Source organism: Pithys albifrons, chromosome 6, assembly GCF_047495875.1.
Source record: "Pithys albifrons albifrons isolate INPA30051 chromosome 6, PitAlb_v1, whole genome shotgun sequence".
In the NCBI taxonomy this organism is placed as follows: Eukaryota; Metazoa; Chordata; class Aves; order Passeriformes; family Thamnophilidae; genus Pithys; species Pithys albifrons.
Window position 1 is genome coordinate 3,914,947 of NC_092463.1, and position 17,662 is coordinate 3,932,608.

Here is a 17,662-nt window from a genome sequence, read left to right on the forward strand (position 1 = left end):
CAGCCACAGCTTCTCTGCCCAACCTGTGCCAGGGCCTGCCCACCCTCACAGGGAAGAATTTCCTTCCATGCTTGGAATTGCATATAAAGAGATGAAACAGATGTAGCAGCCTCAAATTTCTCAAGAAATGATCTTCAATTTTTTTTTTAACCTGGAGTTTGGGATTCTGCCTCATTTGTCACCAGAGGGTGGTCAACTGCCTAATTGCTGTGGGTGCTGTAGAGCTTGTTTTAATTGGGTTAAAGTAATAAAGCACAGCAAGGAGAGGTGCAGAAGTCTCAGAAGGAATATTCTTATGCTGATGCAACTTCCCCCTGCATCAGAAAAGGATTAAGTCATGTTAGAATGAGGTGCTCTGATACCCTCTCAGCTGAGCCCCTTCACCTGGCCTTGTTCTGGCAGAGCTGACCTGGGGAATGGTGCTGTGTGTGGTTCTGTCAGCAAATGGAGCAGGGGCTGAGGTGGGTGGGGGGCAGCTCTGTGACCCCAGCTGGGGGATGTGCTGATCATGCCACCTCCTGTCCTAGGAGAGGGTGCTGTGTGAGCTGAGTTCTGGGCCTCTCAGTTCAGGAAAGAGATTGAGGGGCTGGAGTGGGGCCAGAGAAGAGCAACGAGGCTGGAGAAGGGACTGGAGCACAAGTGCTGTGGGGAGAGGCTGAGGAAGCTGGGGGTGTTTAGCCTGGAGAAGAGGAGGCTCAGAGGTGACCTCAGCACTGTCTGGAACTGCCTGAAGGGAAGTTCTGGCCAGGTGGGGGTTGGTCTCTTCTCCCAGGCACTCAGCAATAGGACAAGGGGGCACGATGGGCTCAAGCTCTGCCAGGGGAAATTGAAGTTGGAGATCAGAAAAAAATTCTTTGCAGCGAGAGTGCTCAGGCATTGGAATGGGCTGCCCAGAGAGGGGGTGGATTCCCCATCCCTGGAGGTTTTTAAAATGAGCTTGGCCGTGGCACTGAGTGCCATGATCTGGTAAAGGGCCTGGAGTTGGACCGAGGGTTGGACTTGATGATCTCGGAGGTCTTTTCCAACCTAATCCATTCTGAGTCTGCGATTCTGTGAGCTGAAAGAGCAATGGCAAAATCCTGAGCCAAGTCCTGAGGCAGCCTAGCTGGGCTCAGCATCAGAGCTGTCCTATCCTCCCTGCCTTGGCTTCAGGAATGGTACCTGCTCTCTCTGAGGCTTTCTATGGATCCGAGGTGAGGATTAAACTGTGGATGTGTTTATACAACAGACCACACCAGCTGTGCAGAGGCCTTTGGTGAGGTGCACAGTGGCTTTAAACTTGTGTAAATGGTTTTTGTGTGTGATAAACCTGACCTGCCATGGAGTGTCACAGCAACGTGGATCTGTTAATTTCCCAGACAGCTAATTGGGATAACAAAACAGACATGGCCCGATTCCTCCCTCACATCCAGGGGCTGGGCACAAGCAGATTTCAGGTGTGGTTGTGTGTGTTGAATGCTCCTGCATGGCTGACTGCAGAGTCCTGTCTGGAATCTGTACCTGGCTCATGCTGCTGGGCAGGGTTCTTGTTGCCGGAGACCCCTTGGTACTTGAAAACCACATGTGTGGAAGGGCTGCTCAGACTGGTAACATAACCTCAGCTTTGGCCATAAGTCTGCTGGATTTGGCTCTTTTTTATACTATTATTTTGAGAAGGTTCTGTGATCTTTTTTTCACTTTCCTATTTTGAGAAGTATCACTTCCCAGTTCCCTCTGCACAAAAATGAGTGGTGGTTGAAGAGCAAATGTCAGATCTGGTCTCTGCTTGCAAGGAGAGCAGGGAAAGGGGAAATGCTTTACCCAAAAGGCTGAGCTTGCTGCTCAGGTGTTCAAATGCCTCTCAAATAGTTCGTGGTGGTGTGGGCAGGACATGTCTGTACATGAGTGGGTGAAGGAAGGAGCTGGGGAAGCCTCGGGGAGTCCTTGGAAATAGTGATGGGAAGGTGCAGACTGGCTGAGTAACGCTGAGTCCTGCCCCAGCCCTTCCTGCTGGAAGAGGGAAACCTTTGATCCTTTACAGGCACTTTGGAGAAGAAAGTAGGGTAAAGATAATGTTATCTTCTGGTTTTGCAGATAGTAGGTGTGTATGTGTGTTAGAAGCTGGTGATTTTAAGGGAAAACTTGCAGTTTCTGGAGTGTGGTGGAGGCAAGGATATTTCCCCCTGGCCCTCACACATGGCAGTTTTTATCCCAAGTAACATCCCCTCACAAATACTGCAAGAACTGTTTTGGTTTCCCAAGACTTTCCAGTGCTGAGTGATTACTGAATCATTTATGTTGGAAAAGTCATTTAAGATCGAGTTTAACCATTAACCCAGCCCTGCCAAGCCCACCACTAAACCATGTCCCCAAATGCCACATCTACACACATCTTTAAATCCCTCCAGGGATGGTGACCACTGCCCTGTTCCAATGCCTGGCCATGCTTTCAGTGAGGAAACTTTTTGTAATATCCAAACTAAACCTCCACTGGTGCAGCTTGAGGCCATTTGCCCTTGTCCTGTCCCTGTTCCCTGGAGCAGAGCCCGACTCCTCCTTGGCTCCCCCCTCCTGGCAGCGAGTTGTAGAGAGCAAGAAGGTCCCCTCTGAACCCCTTTTTCCCCAGGCTGAGCCCCCCCAGCTCCCTCAGCTGCTCCTTGTGCTCCAGCCCCTTCCCCAGCTCCATTCCTTTCTCTGGACATGCTCCAAACCCCTCAATGTCTTTCTTGTTGTGAGGGACCCAAAACTGACCCCAGGATTTGAGGTGTGGCCTCAGAGTGCCCAGTACAGGGGATGGTCACTGCCCTGGTCCTGCTGCCACACTGTGGGTGATACCAGTGTATTTGTGCCCATGCTTTGGTGAGCCCTGTGGGTTGCTGGTGTGAGAAAAACCAGGTCTGTGCTGTTCCAGGGTATTGGAGTGAGGTGATGGGCAGGAGTGCAGAGCACAGTTTTCCTCCCCCTGTGCCAACACCAGGTGTGGGTGCTTTTATCCCTGGATAAACTCGAGGTTGCTCCTTCCACTTTCACTGATGCTAATTCCAATTCTGGGCTTTATCCTCCAGCTCAGGTGGTTTCAGGGCAGCAGCTGCTGCTCAGTGAATCCCTGCCCTGCCCTACCATGTGTGAACTTGCCTGGCTGTGGTGGAAGCCTCTTGCAGGACGTGCCTGGGTGCTCAGATACCAGTGCTGGTGCCTGGATGATACCAAGGACATCTGCCAGGCAGTGATGGGGAGGTTGTGTGGCCATATTGCACTCTGGGCTTGCTCTGGGCATTTTGTCAGGTGTTGGCTCTAAAGATGTATTAAAAAAAACCCACCCTGAAAGTAAAGGCTTTTGTTGAAGCAAAGCTACTCTTTCTGGAATTTAATAAATAGCTTGTCTGTGTTAACTAACATCAAGCGACTGAGAGCAGACAGAGCCCACCAGATGGTACAAACAGCGGCATGTTTGGAATGGGAAATATTTACCTAGAGGGTATTTGGAGCACTGAGCTCGTGCTCTGCAAATGGCTTAATTGTATCAGCAGAATAAAGTGAGGAGCAAGATCTATTGACAAGTCTCACTCTCCTCTCCCTGTCAGGGGTTTGGAGGGGGTGACAGGCACTGCTGAGCGTCCCTTGGAACAGGTCTCTTTCCCAGGAACAGCAGATTTAATACATGAATGGCTCAGTCTGTGTTTGAGTGTCTGCAGTTTCTCCTGTGGCTGCACAAGTCAAGCTGTCAAGGCCAGTATTGAAATGAAAAACTCTGAGCTTGAACTGCTGTTTTATGTTTCCCTCCCAGCTCTCAGTTTGAGAGGACTTTTATATCTATATTTCCATGCTCCATTCAGGAGTAGAGTTGAAAAAAATTGCTAACAAGTAGCTTGGATTTTACCTTGAGTCATGTGTGCAGTTCTGTGTGCCACAATGTAAGGTTATAAAGGTATTATTGGGTGACCAGAGGGCCATGGAAGTGGGGAAGGTTCTGGGGGAGGCTGTTTGAGGAGAGGCTGAGGGCACTTGCCTTGTTCAGCCTGGAGAAGAGGAGGCTGAGGGGAGACCTCATCCCAGTCTGGAGCTTCCCCCTCTCTGGTGCCCAGTGACATGATGGGAGGCAGAGTCTGGAGCTGGGTCAGGGAGGTTTAGGTTGGATCTCAGGAAAAGGTCCTTCCCCCAGAGGGTGGTGGGCACTGACCAGGCTCCCCAGGGCGGTGGGCACGGCCCCAAGGCTGCCAGAGCTCCAGGAGGGTTTGGACAACACTCCCAGGCTCATAGTTGGGGTGTCTGTGCAGGTCCAGGAGCTGAACTCCGATCCTGATGTGTCCTTTCCAACTCAGGATTTTCCATGGCTCTGTTCTGTAATTTCCTGGTTTTGCCATTGGGATCAAAACTGGCAGGGCCATTTAGACCTTCAGCTTTACTGGGTGGTGGTGGATGCTTCATGTGTGACTTTAAACTGTGCAGTTTTAAAAATGACCTGTGAGAATGTTGTGGGTGGTCTTACTGGAAGTTGTGTGTCTTCCTTACGTAGGTGTCAGGTGAGATTGATGTGTAGCATCCTATTTTCCTGTTCAGGTGCAGTCAGCTCCTTGCTGGTGTTCTCTGAGCAGCAGGTTTTTGGGAAGGCTGAGAACACTGAGTTGTTGCAAGGGCTCTTCCCTTCCCAGGTGTGTCACCTGCTGAAGTTACCCAGGTGTTACAAACTGGGAGTGAGTTTGATGGGCTGAAATCGCTGCCTGCTCCAGCTCTGTGTCACATCGCAGCAGCTCTGCTGGTGTCTGTGTTTTGTTTTGGGGTGTGAAAACCCAGCTTGTTTTTTCAGTAACATTAGAACTGCTTAAAAACCACAGCTAAACCCACCTAAGCTCTAACTCTGCAGTCTTTTGGGAGCTGTACCAATGCTGATGTTGAATGAACTGCTCCTAAGTTTTTCTGGCAGATCTTGAGCCAGCAGTGCTGTAGTTAGTTAATAGTCATGGAAATATTTGGTTGCTCCTGCTGTATGGTTGAGGAATAGGCATGGAATGGCTAAATATCTTGTTTAGTTTCTGTTTTTCCTGGATTTGGTTCCCTTGCCTGTCCCAGGTTGCTGGGCATCCTCTCCCAAAGAGCTCTGGGGGAGGATGAGCTTGGGAGTGAAGCTGTTTTCCAGAGGATCCTCTTTGCAGCTGGCTGATAATGGAGCATGTTCCTAACTCTGTGCAGATTAGGGAGAACAAAAATAATGTTATCTACTTGAGGAATTTATTGAATACAGATACTGCTCTGGGACTCCTTAGATGTGAGGGTTTTTAGTCTGCTTGCCAGCTTGAGAAAATCCCAGGGAAAATATCCCAATTAAAGGAGCTGTTGCCTTAGCTAAATCATATGTGGTATCTCTTAAACTGCTTAGTATTTAAAAAAAAAAAACCAAACAAATCACCTTGGTACCTGTATCCCCCCCTTCTAATGTTACTTCTTCAAAGAGGCACAAATCCCAGAAGATTATGTGCATTTTGGGACCCAAGCATTTATAGAGGCCGTGCTTTTCATGTGGTGGGACTAAGCTATGAGTGACTCATTAGCCAGATGGAGCTGTGATTTATTTCTGGCTTCTCAAGTAAGTTAATCCCCTGGACCTAAACTCAGTGAATATCCCGTGAAATGTGGTATCTGTGCAGGGTGAAACTTGAGATTTAAATGCAGAAAGACAAAGGGTGTGTTAGAAAATCCAAGGCAGGGCAAGTCAGGTGCAAGCAGTAGCACTGCACTGGAGTGCAGAAATAGCTCTTTTTCTGTGGCACGGGCTCTGTTCAGGGAACAAAAGTGCAATTCTTTTGTTAAAGGCAGGATGGGAACAGTAACTGAGTCTGTGCACGGCCTGGGACAGATGTGGTTTGTTCCCTTTTTTCAGAATGACTAAAGAGATGTTGTGAGTTCTTGAATTTGTGGATGAGACGGGAGGGTGTGAGCAAGGGGGGAGCCTGGCACGGGTCTGGGCTCTCAGGAACGTGACCAACAGCAGGTTAAACATCAGCTACGAGTGAAAGGTGAGTGTTTAACCAAACACCTTGAAATTCAGAGGAATTTCAGACTCTCCAGGCAGCAGTGAGGGATGTGTGGTGTGATTGCTGCTGGCTTTGAGTGGGAGCTGAAGGAGCTGCCCCAGAGAGTTCTCTGAGGGAGCTGCCAGTGATAAAAGTCCCATTTCAGGGAGAGAAATACATTTTTGAGTGAGGGTGTCTCCTCACAGGGATGGGAGGGATGGTGAAACTAAATTCTGAGGAGCAGCTCAGCTGGTGTGTTGAAGGTATGTTGATGTAGCACTTTTTTCTGCTTTAATAGAATGAGCTGCTTCATCCTGTTTTTTTAATGGCATAGGATACTTTTTCATGTAATACAGGAGTATAAATGGGAATGGCAAAACTTATTTTAGTGGTTGTGATTTGTCAGAGGACAGCTGGTTATTGTGTGTGAGCCAAAACACTGCTGATTTACCCCATGGCAAGGATATAAAGACATTTTGACAAGGGGTGGATGGTGAAGGATGTTGTCTTGTCATTCTCTGTATGAACCAGCAGCAGTGGTGTCCTCCCAGGGCGAGTTAAATAGTAAGTGAAATACCCTTGCTGGACTGAGATGGGAAATTAGTGTATGACCATCACAGCAAGAGCTCGTTTGCCATTCCTGGTGTGCTGGATCAATTCTAATTGTATCCTGAGATTTTATTTGGATTTAGGTTTTTGGTTGGTTTTTTTTAACCCTGCTTCCATGTGAAAAATTGGATATATGTGTGCACTTCAGAGATGAACCTGCCTGCCTGTGCTCGGTGGTTGGGCTGGAAGGGTTTGTGTCTCTCATACTTTGCTTCACCCCCATGAGCAGGAGGGGGACAGGAGCAGTAACAGGCTCTGGTGAGGGTCTGAACCTCCTCATTGCTCCAGATCCGGCAGATGATCCCATTGCAGCAGTGGAAGGAAGTGCAGGGAGGGGAGAGCAGGTGGTGGACGGAGGCTCAGCAGAGCTTGGACTGCTCATCCAGCTCTGAGATCAGACCTCATCTAATCTGACATGTGTTCCCCACCCAGACTTGGTGCTGTAATTATGTATTTATGGCTCCACTGGAAGCAGCTGGAAGTTTTAAATGTGTCTCTGCTCTCTGGTCTCAAAGCAACAATTGCTTTTTGCAGATCTGTCCTGCCTTGGTGACCACTGTGCCTCCTGCCTCTTGAGTCTGGAACCTCTTTACAGCACGTGTTGTGCTGAGTGTGTGATTTCACCTGAGTGTGGGGTGTCAGGTGCTGGGAATCATAGAATGGATTGGGTTGGAAAAGACCTCTGAGATCATCAAGTCCAACCCTTGGTCCAACTCCAGTCCCTTTACCAGATCATGGCACTCAGTGCCACGGCCAATCTCACCTTAAAAACCTCCAGGGATGGGGAATCCACCCCCTCTCTGGGCAGCCCATTCCAATGCCTGAGCACTCTCTCTGCAAAGAATTTTTTTCTGCTCTCCACCTTCAATTTCCCCTGTCAGAGCTTGAGCCCATTGTGCCCCCTTGTCCTATTGCTGAGTGCCTGGGAGAAGAGACCAACCCCCACCTGGCCAGAACTTCCCTCCAGGGAGGAGTGTGGGGTCTGATGGCTGCAGGATGTGACAGGCAAAGCCATGGGATGAGTTTATGGCCAGCTGTGACCTCATCACTGTCTAGAACTACCTGAAGGAAATTTAAGTTGGAGATCAGAAAAAAAATCTTTGCAGAGAGAGTGCTCAGGCATTGGAATGGGCTGCCCAGAGAGGGGGTGGATTCCCCATCCCTGGAGGTTTTTAAGGTGAGATTGGCCGTGGCACTGAGTGCCATGATCTGGTAAAGGGACTGGAGTTGGACCAAGGGTTGGACTTGATGATCTCAGAGGTCTTTTCCAACCCAATCCATTCTATGATTCTATGGTTTTATGATGGGCTGTGCTGGGCTCGTGCTGGTTGGGTATTGTAACTGTTGCAGTCATGTATTGTAATGATCAACTTAATTACACTCATGAAAAATCTGCTTAATTACACATTTACTGTGGGGATTAGCCCTTCCCGTAAGCATTCAATATTGACTTTGGCTGAGACAAATTTTCAAGATCTGCTTCCTTCAAGAGATGACTAATATTAGATCACTTAGTGCAGGGAGCTGGGTTTATCAAGTAGCAGTAATTAATCATTTTGAAAGCCCCAGCTTAGTTTTGAACATCTGTGCTTTTTCTCCCCAAAAGACACGCTTTTCCTCCCATCCCTCTCAGCCCTTCTGAAACTTTCTGTGCTGGATGTAATTTTAGACCAGAGTCTTTTCAGTGAGCAGAAAATAAGTACAAACTGGGAGGAGACTTAATGTTAAGACAACTGATGAATAATTACTCTATTGAAACGTTAGTCTTTTATTTGGATAACTTAATATCCAAATTAAGAGTTCCCAATCCTTGCTTTTTGTGCCGCTCAATGCACTGTACAAATATATTATCACAGTAACTCCTCTCTGTCCAGGAACTGTTATATATAACAGCTATTCCCTCTTGAGCCAGAGCCAGGCTCCACATGGAGCTCTCTCCAGTGGGGCAGGATGGCAGAGCCAGTCTGTGATAGCAGCTTCCAATAAACAGTCAGGAATTGAGGTAAAACAGCCTTAAATAAGTCAAGATTAATCCCCTGTCAGCCCGAAGCAGGGAGAGCCTGTTCTTTCCCTGCACCATCCAACTTTTCCATGGAGTTTAGTCCCTGTGCCTTGCTAGGCAGGTTTTCTTTTTCTCAGCAGCACAGGGAATACTCTGAGCAACCTGGGTTAAATCCCTTGCCTTTCATTCCCCAGGCACCCTTGAGTTGAAGAATCATCTTTTCTTGTGTAGAGGAAAATGTAGTTGAAGCACGTGCTTCCCATGGTGGTTTTTTAACTGGGGTGGTGAATCAGGAATTGCATTTGCTTAATTAGAGTTTGGATTTTGATTTGTTGCGTGTTTTTTTGTTTGGTTAGTTGGTTTTTTTTTTCCCCAATGCTTGGTGCTTTTTTTCCTATGCTTGGTGCTTTTCCCCCCTTCTTGGAACAAACAGTGTGAGGAGGATTTGGATTCTTCCTGCAAAAAAATCATGTCTGTTCATAGCAATCAGTTATGAAAGGGGGGGAAAGTGTCAGAATGAAGCTAAAAAACCTTAACTTTGGGTTCTAGTCAAGCCAGATTTTACCTCTGTGGTTTCTGCTTTTTAAAAAGAAAAATGTTTGGGACATAAATCATGTTTCATCAAATTATCCTGGAGTCATCTGGTCTGTAAATGCCCCGAAAGTTGCACACTGTTACATGTGCAAAATAAGTAACAGATCTTCCTGTTTTCCTACAAATGTATGGAATTTTCATGAGTTTGAAGCTGAGTTTTAGACTTCCAAAAGCAGTTTTGAAAATATCTGATTCTTTGTGGTTGACTAAAATTCAGGGCTCTCCCTTTTCTTCCCCTTTTTGTACTTCTGAAGCTGTCGTAAGTCTGGGAACAAAAGGAAGCTGAAATTTAACCTCTACTTGCCATGATAAAAATCTTAATTCATTATGTTTGATTTATTAAAAAAAAAAAAAAAGAACTGTGTTCTACGTGTGCTGGTCCTTATTTCACAGCCCCTGAAAGTGCTGGCTCGTGTGTTTCTGGAATAAAAAGCTTAATGAAGTTCATGTAGGGAAGGGAGAATGAGGAAGATGAGGAAAAGTCTAGGAAGAGGAGGAGAACTGCTCTCTTCCCACATTAGCAGTCTGGAAAGCTGCAGTTCTTCCTATCCAGGTTAATGATGATAAATGATTCCAGAAGTTGTTCCATGACTGATACAGTTTGGTAATTTTATTAAAGCGACTTTAAGGCTACTCCATAACAATGAGAAACCATCTTAGTACCGTAATTAGTAGAAGGAATTAAGTGAAAACTGGCTCAAAACCTAATTTTTTTTCTCTTTCTTTTTCCCCTCCAGGTTTTTTTTAAGGAATTATAGCTAAGAAAAAGCACAATGGAGTTTTATGAGTCTACCTACTTCATCATCATCATTCCTGGTGTGGTTATCGCAGTCATCTTCCTCTTCTTCTGGCTCTTCATGAGGGAGACTTTGTACGACGAAGTCCTTGCGAAACAGAGAAGGGACCTCAAGTTCCCACCCACCAAGGCCGACAAGAAGAAAACTGAGAAGAAGAAGAACAAGAAGAAAGAAGCTCAGAACGGGAACATCCACGAGTCTGACTCTGAGAGTGCTCCTCGGGACTTTAAGCTGTCGGACGCGCTGAGCACGGACGAGGAGCAGGTCCCTGCGGTGCCCCCGGCCGTGCCCGAGGCTCCCACCGGCCTCAGGGAGCGCAAGAAGAAGGAGAAGAAGCACAAGGCCAGTCAGGATGATCACGTAACTAAGGACTCGGAAGGATCCAAGTCTTCAGGCAAGAAAGTAGATCCAGTCCCTGTTACAAAACAGCCCACTCCACCATCTGAACCACCAGCAGCTAAGAAGAAGCCTGGGCAGAAGAAGCAGAAAAATGGAATGGGTATCTGATGTTGCATATGCTTCTTGCACAGAACGCCAGAACCGTGTTCTGCTTTCTGCAAGGCCACAGAGTGTCTCTCACAACTGTTCTGCCTGATCTCTCCAGGGCAAAGCTCCCTTCTAACCTTTTCCTTTTTTACGAGCTATTGCTTTTTTCCCCCCTGTTTTTCATCTGGCAGCAATGCTCTGGTTTTCCTCCTCCTGCCCTTGCTTTTTTCTGCTAAAGACTAAATGAAACAGAGTAGGTTGTACCTCTGCTTTACTCTGTGGTTTGGCTGCTTTGCTCTCAAAATTTTGATCACCTGAAAGAACCTGCTACGTGTTTGCTGTTGCATTCTGATGTCAAGCTCTGAAAAGAAAAGAAAGTCCTAAGAGTTGTTGCTCTGTTTAAGGGAGGGCATGTAGAGAAACCTCATAGCAGACTGCAAAATAAATCACTGCCCAAGTGCAGGCTTAATGCACACAGGGGTGTTGGCTGGCTGATTCATGGAAAGAAGCACTTAGAGCTGCTTCCCACCTGCTACACCTCTATAATTGAATGGAACTGATACTAAAACTGGTCTGGCTGTTGTAACTGAAACACCCAACGTTGAACAGACCAAAAACTGCTCAGAATCACTTCTGTCTTGACCAAATCCTCTGCAGCTGCCATGTCTGACTATGAATAGAAGTGAAAAAAAGAATGAAAATACCAGTGAAACCCGAGGTATTTGCAGATCCCTCTCTGAGGTGCAGGTTTGCTCAGGGAGTGAGGAAAAGGAGCGACATTGCTGCTTGATGTTGTAGATTTTTTTTTCTGAAAAAAATGGAGAGAAAAAAAATCCCACCCACTACCAACAGAAGAAGTATCAAATCTCGTTTGTGGGTGTTCTCTGAAAATCTCTGTGGCACAGTTAAAATGTGGTCTGCAAGCACCGTTGTGAGGGCAACCACAACTCAGTCTGGTCCTTGATTCCAGGAGGTGACACCAGAGCCCTGCTCTGTGTGTGTCAGCTCTGACAAGAATCTTAATATAGCCCAGGCTGTCCAAAATGATACAAAAAATTCTCACTAGAAACTGCTTTTAAAAAGAACAGTTCCCTAATGGGAAACTCGTATTTTCTGCTTCTCACAGTCCCAGTAGCTATTGGGGGTGTGTGTTAAAGTGCCCAAAGTGGGTTCATGGAGGGGAAAAGTACATTTTAAACAAGAAAGAAATATGGGTAACATGTGCTGTCTGCTCTGTCACAGTAAAACTGGATTGGATTTGTTCAACTGTTCCTTGCATTGCCGTGTGTTCTGCTTGCAGATGAGAGTCCTGTCTGTAAAATCAGTAGGTGCTGTGGCTCTTGACTCTGCTAAACTCTCCTGTTGCTTTGGGGTCTCTCTTGATGTGGGAGTTCTCTGTGTGTGTGTGTGGTTAACTTTGTGTTCTCATTTAAAATCTGTGAGTTTGTTTTCCTGGGAGTGGATTTAGGTGGCCAGTAGAAACTTACTGATTTGAAAAATAATGCTGAGAATATACAGAAGAGCATATTGTCTTAATTGTCTGTTACAGATGATCAAGATAGTAAGACTGACTCTGTTGTATCTCCTGCCAAAAAGCAAGACCCAGTGCTGCTCCACCAGGAGATAAAGCAAGAAAATGTGTCAGGGAAGAAGAAAGTCTCTGCCAAGAAGCAGAAAGTTGATAATGGTGAGAAATCAAACTGTGATTTAGTTCAAATAAACTTGACTGTTAAACGTTTTTGCCATCCATACTTCAGTTTCTCTTCCTTTGGAAAATCAACTTGTGGAGTAGTAACTTTTAATTTGAAAAAAAACAGGAATTCCAGGTAGGAAAGACTGCTGAGCTTGAGATACTATTTAATGTTATGAACATCTGGTATCAGTGAGCATTGGATAATGTTGTGAACCTTTCTGAGCTCTCTGGGATCCAAACATCCACGCTTGAGTGAGGAGGAGTGTGTTGACTTAGAGTATAAGCTGAGCAGGCTCTCGAGTTGCTCTCAGCAAGGCATGTCTGGAACTGCTGCAATCATCTGCCCCAAACAAGATTGCAGTTTTTTCAGCCTGTTGCTTTGACCACATTCCTCTCTTATTGTCCTTTTGTTGGCTGGTTGGTGCTCCAACACAAACTGTTCATCTTTGCTGTCAAGGCCTTCACTGTTCGTCATCCCTCGTTCTCTGCCAAGATGCTGTTTCTTGTCTTTTCTTGGCTCAGTGTCTCTGTGTTTGTGGTTTTTTTTTCCTTTTTTCTTCTTTTTTTTAAATGTTACAATGAATGCTGTTGTGTCTGTGGCTTTTGGACAGAGTGTGACTATGAAGTTGTGTGAGGCCACCTTGTTAGCTCCAAAACCCTTCCCTGCTGGGACAGCTATGAAGGTGGAGGCTGGTGGGCTGCTCCTGGAGCAGACACTGTTGCCCTGTGTTTCCTTTATACTTTGATCAGGGTCCAGATCAGTTGTGGAGTTCCAAGCATTGTAGGTTCCTGTATAACTGAAGAACTTGCAGATGATTCCTGGAAGAAGCCTGCTGATGGGGAACCTGGGATGTGATTGTCTTTTATGGATGTTCTTGTGCTTTTCCTGATGGAAATCAATCATAGAATGGATTGAATTGGAAAAGACCTCTGAGATCATCAAGTCCAACCCTTGGTCCAACTCCAGTCCCTTTACCAGATCATGGCACTCAGTGCCACGGCCAATCTCACCTTAAAAACCTCCAGGGATGGGGAATCCACCCCCTCTCTGGGCAGCCCATTCCAATGCCTGAACACTCTCTCTGCAAAGAATTTTTTCTGCTCTCCAACTTCAATTTCCCCTGGCAGAGCTTGAGCCCATCGTGCCCCCTTGTCCTATTGCTGAGTGCCTGGGAGAAGAGACCAACCCCCACCTGGCCAGAACTTCCCTTCAGGTAGTTCCAGACAGTGCTGAGGTCACCTCTGAGCCTCCTCTTCTCCAGGCTAAACACCCCCAGCTCCCTCAGCCTCTCCCCACAGCACTTGTGCTCCAGTCCCTTCTCCAGCCTTGTTGCTCTTCTCTGGCCCCGCTCCAGCCCCTCAATCTCTTTCCTGACCTGAGGGGCCCAGAACTGAACACAACACTCAAGGTGTGGCCTCAATACTCTTGGGTGTACTGCCCTTTTTTTGAGGGGCCACAAACTTGTCTGTGCACGGCAAGTGAGTGTCAGTCCCAGCTCAGCCAGCAGTGAGGCTGAGCTGTCAGTGCTGCAGGGGAATAGCTCATGCATTATTTGAACACAAGCTGTTTTCTTTTAGAGCCAGTTTTCCAAAATGATAGAGCAAAAATGAGCTGTGGTGAGCATCAGGGTTAGCCAAGGCAGTACTATGGGGATTTCAGGTGTTACTGACACTGCAAAATGTCTCATTAAACAGGTTCGAAAGGAGAAGTCAGTAAGGAGAGGAAGAGAAAATGTGAGGGTGGTAACTGGATTAGGTGGTGGATATTTCTGCTGGAGGAGAGCTCTTCTCACTTCTGAGCTTGCAGTGTACCTGCAGGTGTTTGCTGGCTGCTTGTGTGCAAAGACCAGCAGGTGACACAAAAAGGTCCATCTGGCCTATTCTGCTCCTTACCAGCAGCCAGGATTCAGCAGGGTTTTATAACTGGCTCTCTGGCAGCCAGGAATGCCTGTTTGTTTTGCACTGCTGCCCACAGCCCTCAATCCCACCCCATTCCTCCTGTCCCAGGGCTGCTGCGTGACATCTGCTGTCCATCAGCCCTGCAGCCTGGGCTGGCTGGGTCAGGGAGCTTTCCTGCTGGGCCATGGCTCTGTGCACAGCCTCTTAGGTACTCCAGGGTGGCCCAGGAGCTGGGCAAGCAGCAGATCCAGCTCTGGCTGTGTCTGTTGTCCCTGGGCTGTTGCTCTTCCTCTCCCTTCTCCCTTCTCCTGTCTTTGTCTCGGCTGGAGAGCTCCTTGGATGGAGCTGCTCCTTACCCAGACCCGGGTCAGGCAGTACCTCTGGGTGCCTCTCTGCATCCTAATGGTGCCTGCAGCCTGCTCTGACAGATGAGACGTCTTCATTAAGGGCAGCCATGAGTCTGCATGCAAAATTACCTAGATTGCTGTCCCTACTGCATGTCCTGCCTAAGTGGTTCAGTTCTCAGGTGATGTAATGCATGTGAAAGGGCTGGCAGTGAAGTACCAGCTCTAACAGAGCAGGAACAAAAGGCTTTACTCATACCTTAGGGATGCTGAATGATTTCACACCCAGCCACAAGTAAACCAGTCTCATTGATGCTTTGTGCAACTTTAATGAGAAAGTGAAATGAAAGTCAAAATGTAAAGGTTCTTCTCTGCTACTTGTTAAAATGCTAAAAGGCAGCATTGAAAATAGAAGTTTAATTGAAGCTATTAAATTACTATGCAATAGAGACCTTTATTTAATGGACTTACCTGAAGAGCTTTAATGAGTTAAGCTGTGAAGGGTGATAGAAATGGAGAGTATAACAGACTGTTGAGGTTAGAGATGCTTTAATCCAATTCTAATATGTTATGCACCTTTCCTAAAAATGTTGATGTTAATTATTACAAAGCCTTAACCCACCCTGTGGACTTTTGATTACAGTTTTGGTGGATGAACCTCTTATTCAAGCAACTACTTATATTCCTTTGATGGATAATTCCGACTCTGGCACTTTGGAAAAGCGGGAAGCAGTTGAAGTAGTAAAACACAATGTGCATGAGGGGATCCAGAAGAGCAGTGGCAAGAAACAGAAGAATGAAACAGATAAAGGTAAGAAACTGATAATTCAGGCATAGCCTTGCTTGCAAACCTGTACATGTGTAGGGTGGGGGAGCCTCTCTCATGTGCTGGGAAGAAAGGATTTGAGGGAAACATTTGTGGCTGCAGGATGCTCTTCTTGTGTGTGCTCATTTCTGCCTTGTCTTTGGCACTGTGGAAAGGGCTTTGTGCCACCTGAATCCTTTCAGCTCTGACTGGGCTTTTGTGTCCTCACAGTGAGCAAATGGGTGATCACAGACCACACAGATGCAGGGGAGGGAGTTTGACAGTGGATGGTTCAGTCATTGCTAACAGGGCAGGTCTCTAAACCCAGAGCTTTCAGCACAGGGTATTGGGGTCTGTGTGAGGCTGGGAGTGCAGCCTGTGTGCTCTGGGGGTGTTCATAGGCCTCTCTGGGACTGACCCAATGCAACACAGAGTTCTCTGAAGCAGATTGCCAGTGGAGATAGTCTGGCAGTTTCCAGGAAGACTCAGAATTTTCCCTTCAGTGTAGTTGGAATTGCCTGGGACAGGGGAACTTCCTTCATGCTCTCCCACAGATGCCTGGAGTGATTAATGAGCATTGTGTCCAACCCTGAAGCTTTAAACAGGCAGCTGACCTGCTCAGAGCCTGCCGAGCTTACTAAGCCTGGAGGTGAGCCCCTCAAATTTGTGGGCAGCCAGAGAGAAGCCAAGTGGCTGAGCAGTGACTCCCTGCTCAGCTTTGTGCAGAGGGCTGGTTCTCCTTCTCATGTGGTCACCCACTGCACTCTTTGGAACCTCTCCTTTGGACTTTTCTTCTAAAACAGCTCCCTTGAAAGCTTCCTGGGGACTCTTTGTGATATCTAGATTCAATTCCCACATGCCTGAGGCTCCTCTTGTGCTTCTCCTCCCTCAATGTCTGCACGTTACTGTCCTGCAGCATCAGAACCTGTCCTGTGCACCCGTCCCTTCTCATTTCCTTTGCGCGCTGTAACCTCCTCCATGAACTCCTAATTCTCCTGTGTCAGCTGGGATTTGCCAGCCCGATATAGAAATCTTCTCCTATTCTAATTGTAAGCTCCTTGGATGCAAGGGCAAGGTCTGCCTGTCTTCAGGGAGCACAGGGCTCAGGCTGGTCCTGGCCAAGCTGCTGCAGATTCCCAGGGCTGTGGTCTCAGGATCTTGGCATATTCCTGGTAACAGCATCACTGCTGATGTCAGTGCTGCAGGGATGGGAGCTGGAGTCTGTGCCCAGGACTGAGTTGGATTTAAGACTAGGAGACAGTGTGCTAGAATTTCTCAGTGCTTCCCTCCCCATGCTCTGTTATTCAATGATTTATTTTTATGCTTTTTAATTTCTAACAGGACTTAGTATCACTGCTGCATTTTTGGTTTTCTGTTATTTTCCAAACAGATCTTTGGATTTGATGTGTAGTTTGGTTTCACTGCATGGTGGTGAGAAACCTGGACCCTTCTCTGTGTTCTTTGGGACAATTTCTGAACCAAGCACCACTTCTAGGCTTGTGCTGTTTTTGTTCTCCCATCCCTTCACATACTTTTGTGCACTGGTGAATATTTTACAGGGATATGGGAAGCCTTGGTCTTGTGCTTCCATTTCCTGAACTCAGGGAGCCACCTAATGACCTACCTACGTGCAGCCTGTTTTTGAGCAGTGTTTTTTGTTTGCTGGAGCAGAGTTCAGTTGAATTGTTGTTCCTTCTTTGTGCCTTTTAAACACTTAGTCAGCCATTAAGAGGGATCTTACTGATTTATCTTCCTACTGCTGAATTGCTTCTGCAGCAGTTCCCTCAATCTAAGTTTGGAAATTAATATTTTTGTCTTTCATATAATGTAATCAAAAAAAGTGCCAGTTTTTAAATTAATTAACTTGTGTGCATGATGCTTGTTCAGCCAGGCTGTCCATTAAATTGAGAGCTCAGCTTGAATTACTGTCATAATACACTGGAAAGGACTCTTCAATTTTTCACAGTTATGCTATTTTTTCCTCCAAAATCTGTGTTATGCTTTGTCTTCTTGCTAGCAACACTATAAACGTTACCAACTGTACAAACAAACTGGTGGGATTTTCTTTCTTTCCCAAAACTATCAGCTGGCAGATTGTTATCAGATTTAAATTGTTTTTGCTCAGTGTTCATGACCTCTTGCTTCTTGGCATTTCAGACTGGAATTAAATGTAATGCATAATGATACCCCATCACATGCTGTTTTGAAGCAAAATAAATAATTCTGTATGGAGTCCAAAATAAATAAATCCTGCCTTCTGTGTTGCAGAGAATGCTGAAGTAAAATTTAAAGACTTTGTAGCATCCATGAAGAACATGATCTTCACTGAAGACGAGGCCCGTTGTGTAGTGGAGGTGCTGAAGGATAAATCTGGACCAATCCATGATTTCTTGCAAAAGGTGAATGGCTGTGAGTGGGGTGGGGGGGGCAGACCAAACTTGTT

General features: G+C 46.6%; 1 protein-coding gene across 12 annotated transcripts in view; it reads left to right on the forward strand.

The window, feature by feature from the left end:
• KTN1 (kinectin 1) overlaps positions 1-17,662 on the forward strand; it is an 84,119-nt gene that overhangs the window by 15,712 nt on the left and 50,745 nt on the right. For 11 of the 12 annotated variants that reach the window (XM_071557255.1, XM_071557259.1, XM_071557261.1 and 8 more), the window contains exons 2-5: positions 9,933-10,491; positions 12,028-12,165; positions 15,058-15,225; positions 17,488-17,618. In XM_071557255.1, coding sequence (XP_071413356.1) covers positions 9,969-10,491; positions 12,028-12,165; positions 15,058-15,225; positions 17,488-17,618 — 960 coding nt within the window. In that variant the 5' untranslated portion in view covers positions 9,933-9,968. Of the gene's footprint in view, positions 1-5,935; positions 5,994-9,932; positions 10,492-12,027; positions 12,166-15,057; positions 15,226-17,487; positions 17,619-17,662 lie in introns of those variants that run through there. The other variant, XM_071557256.1, reaches the window with a different exon arrangement.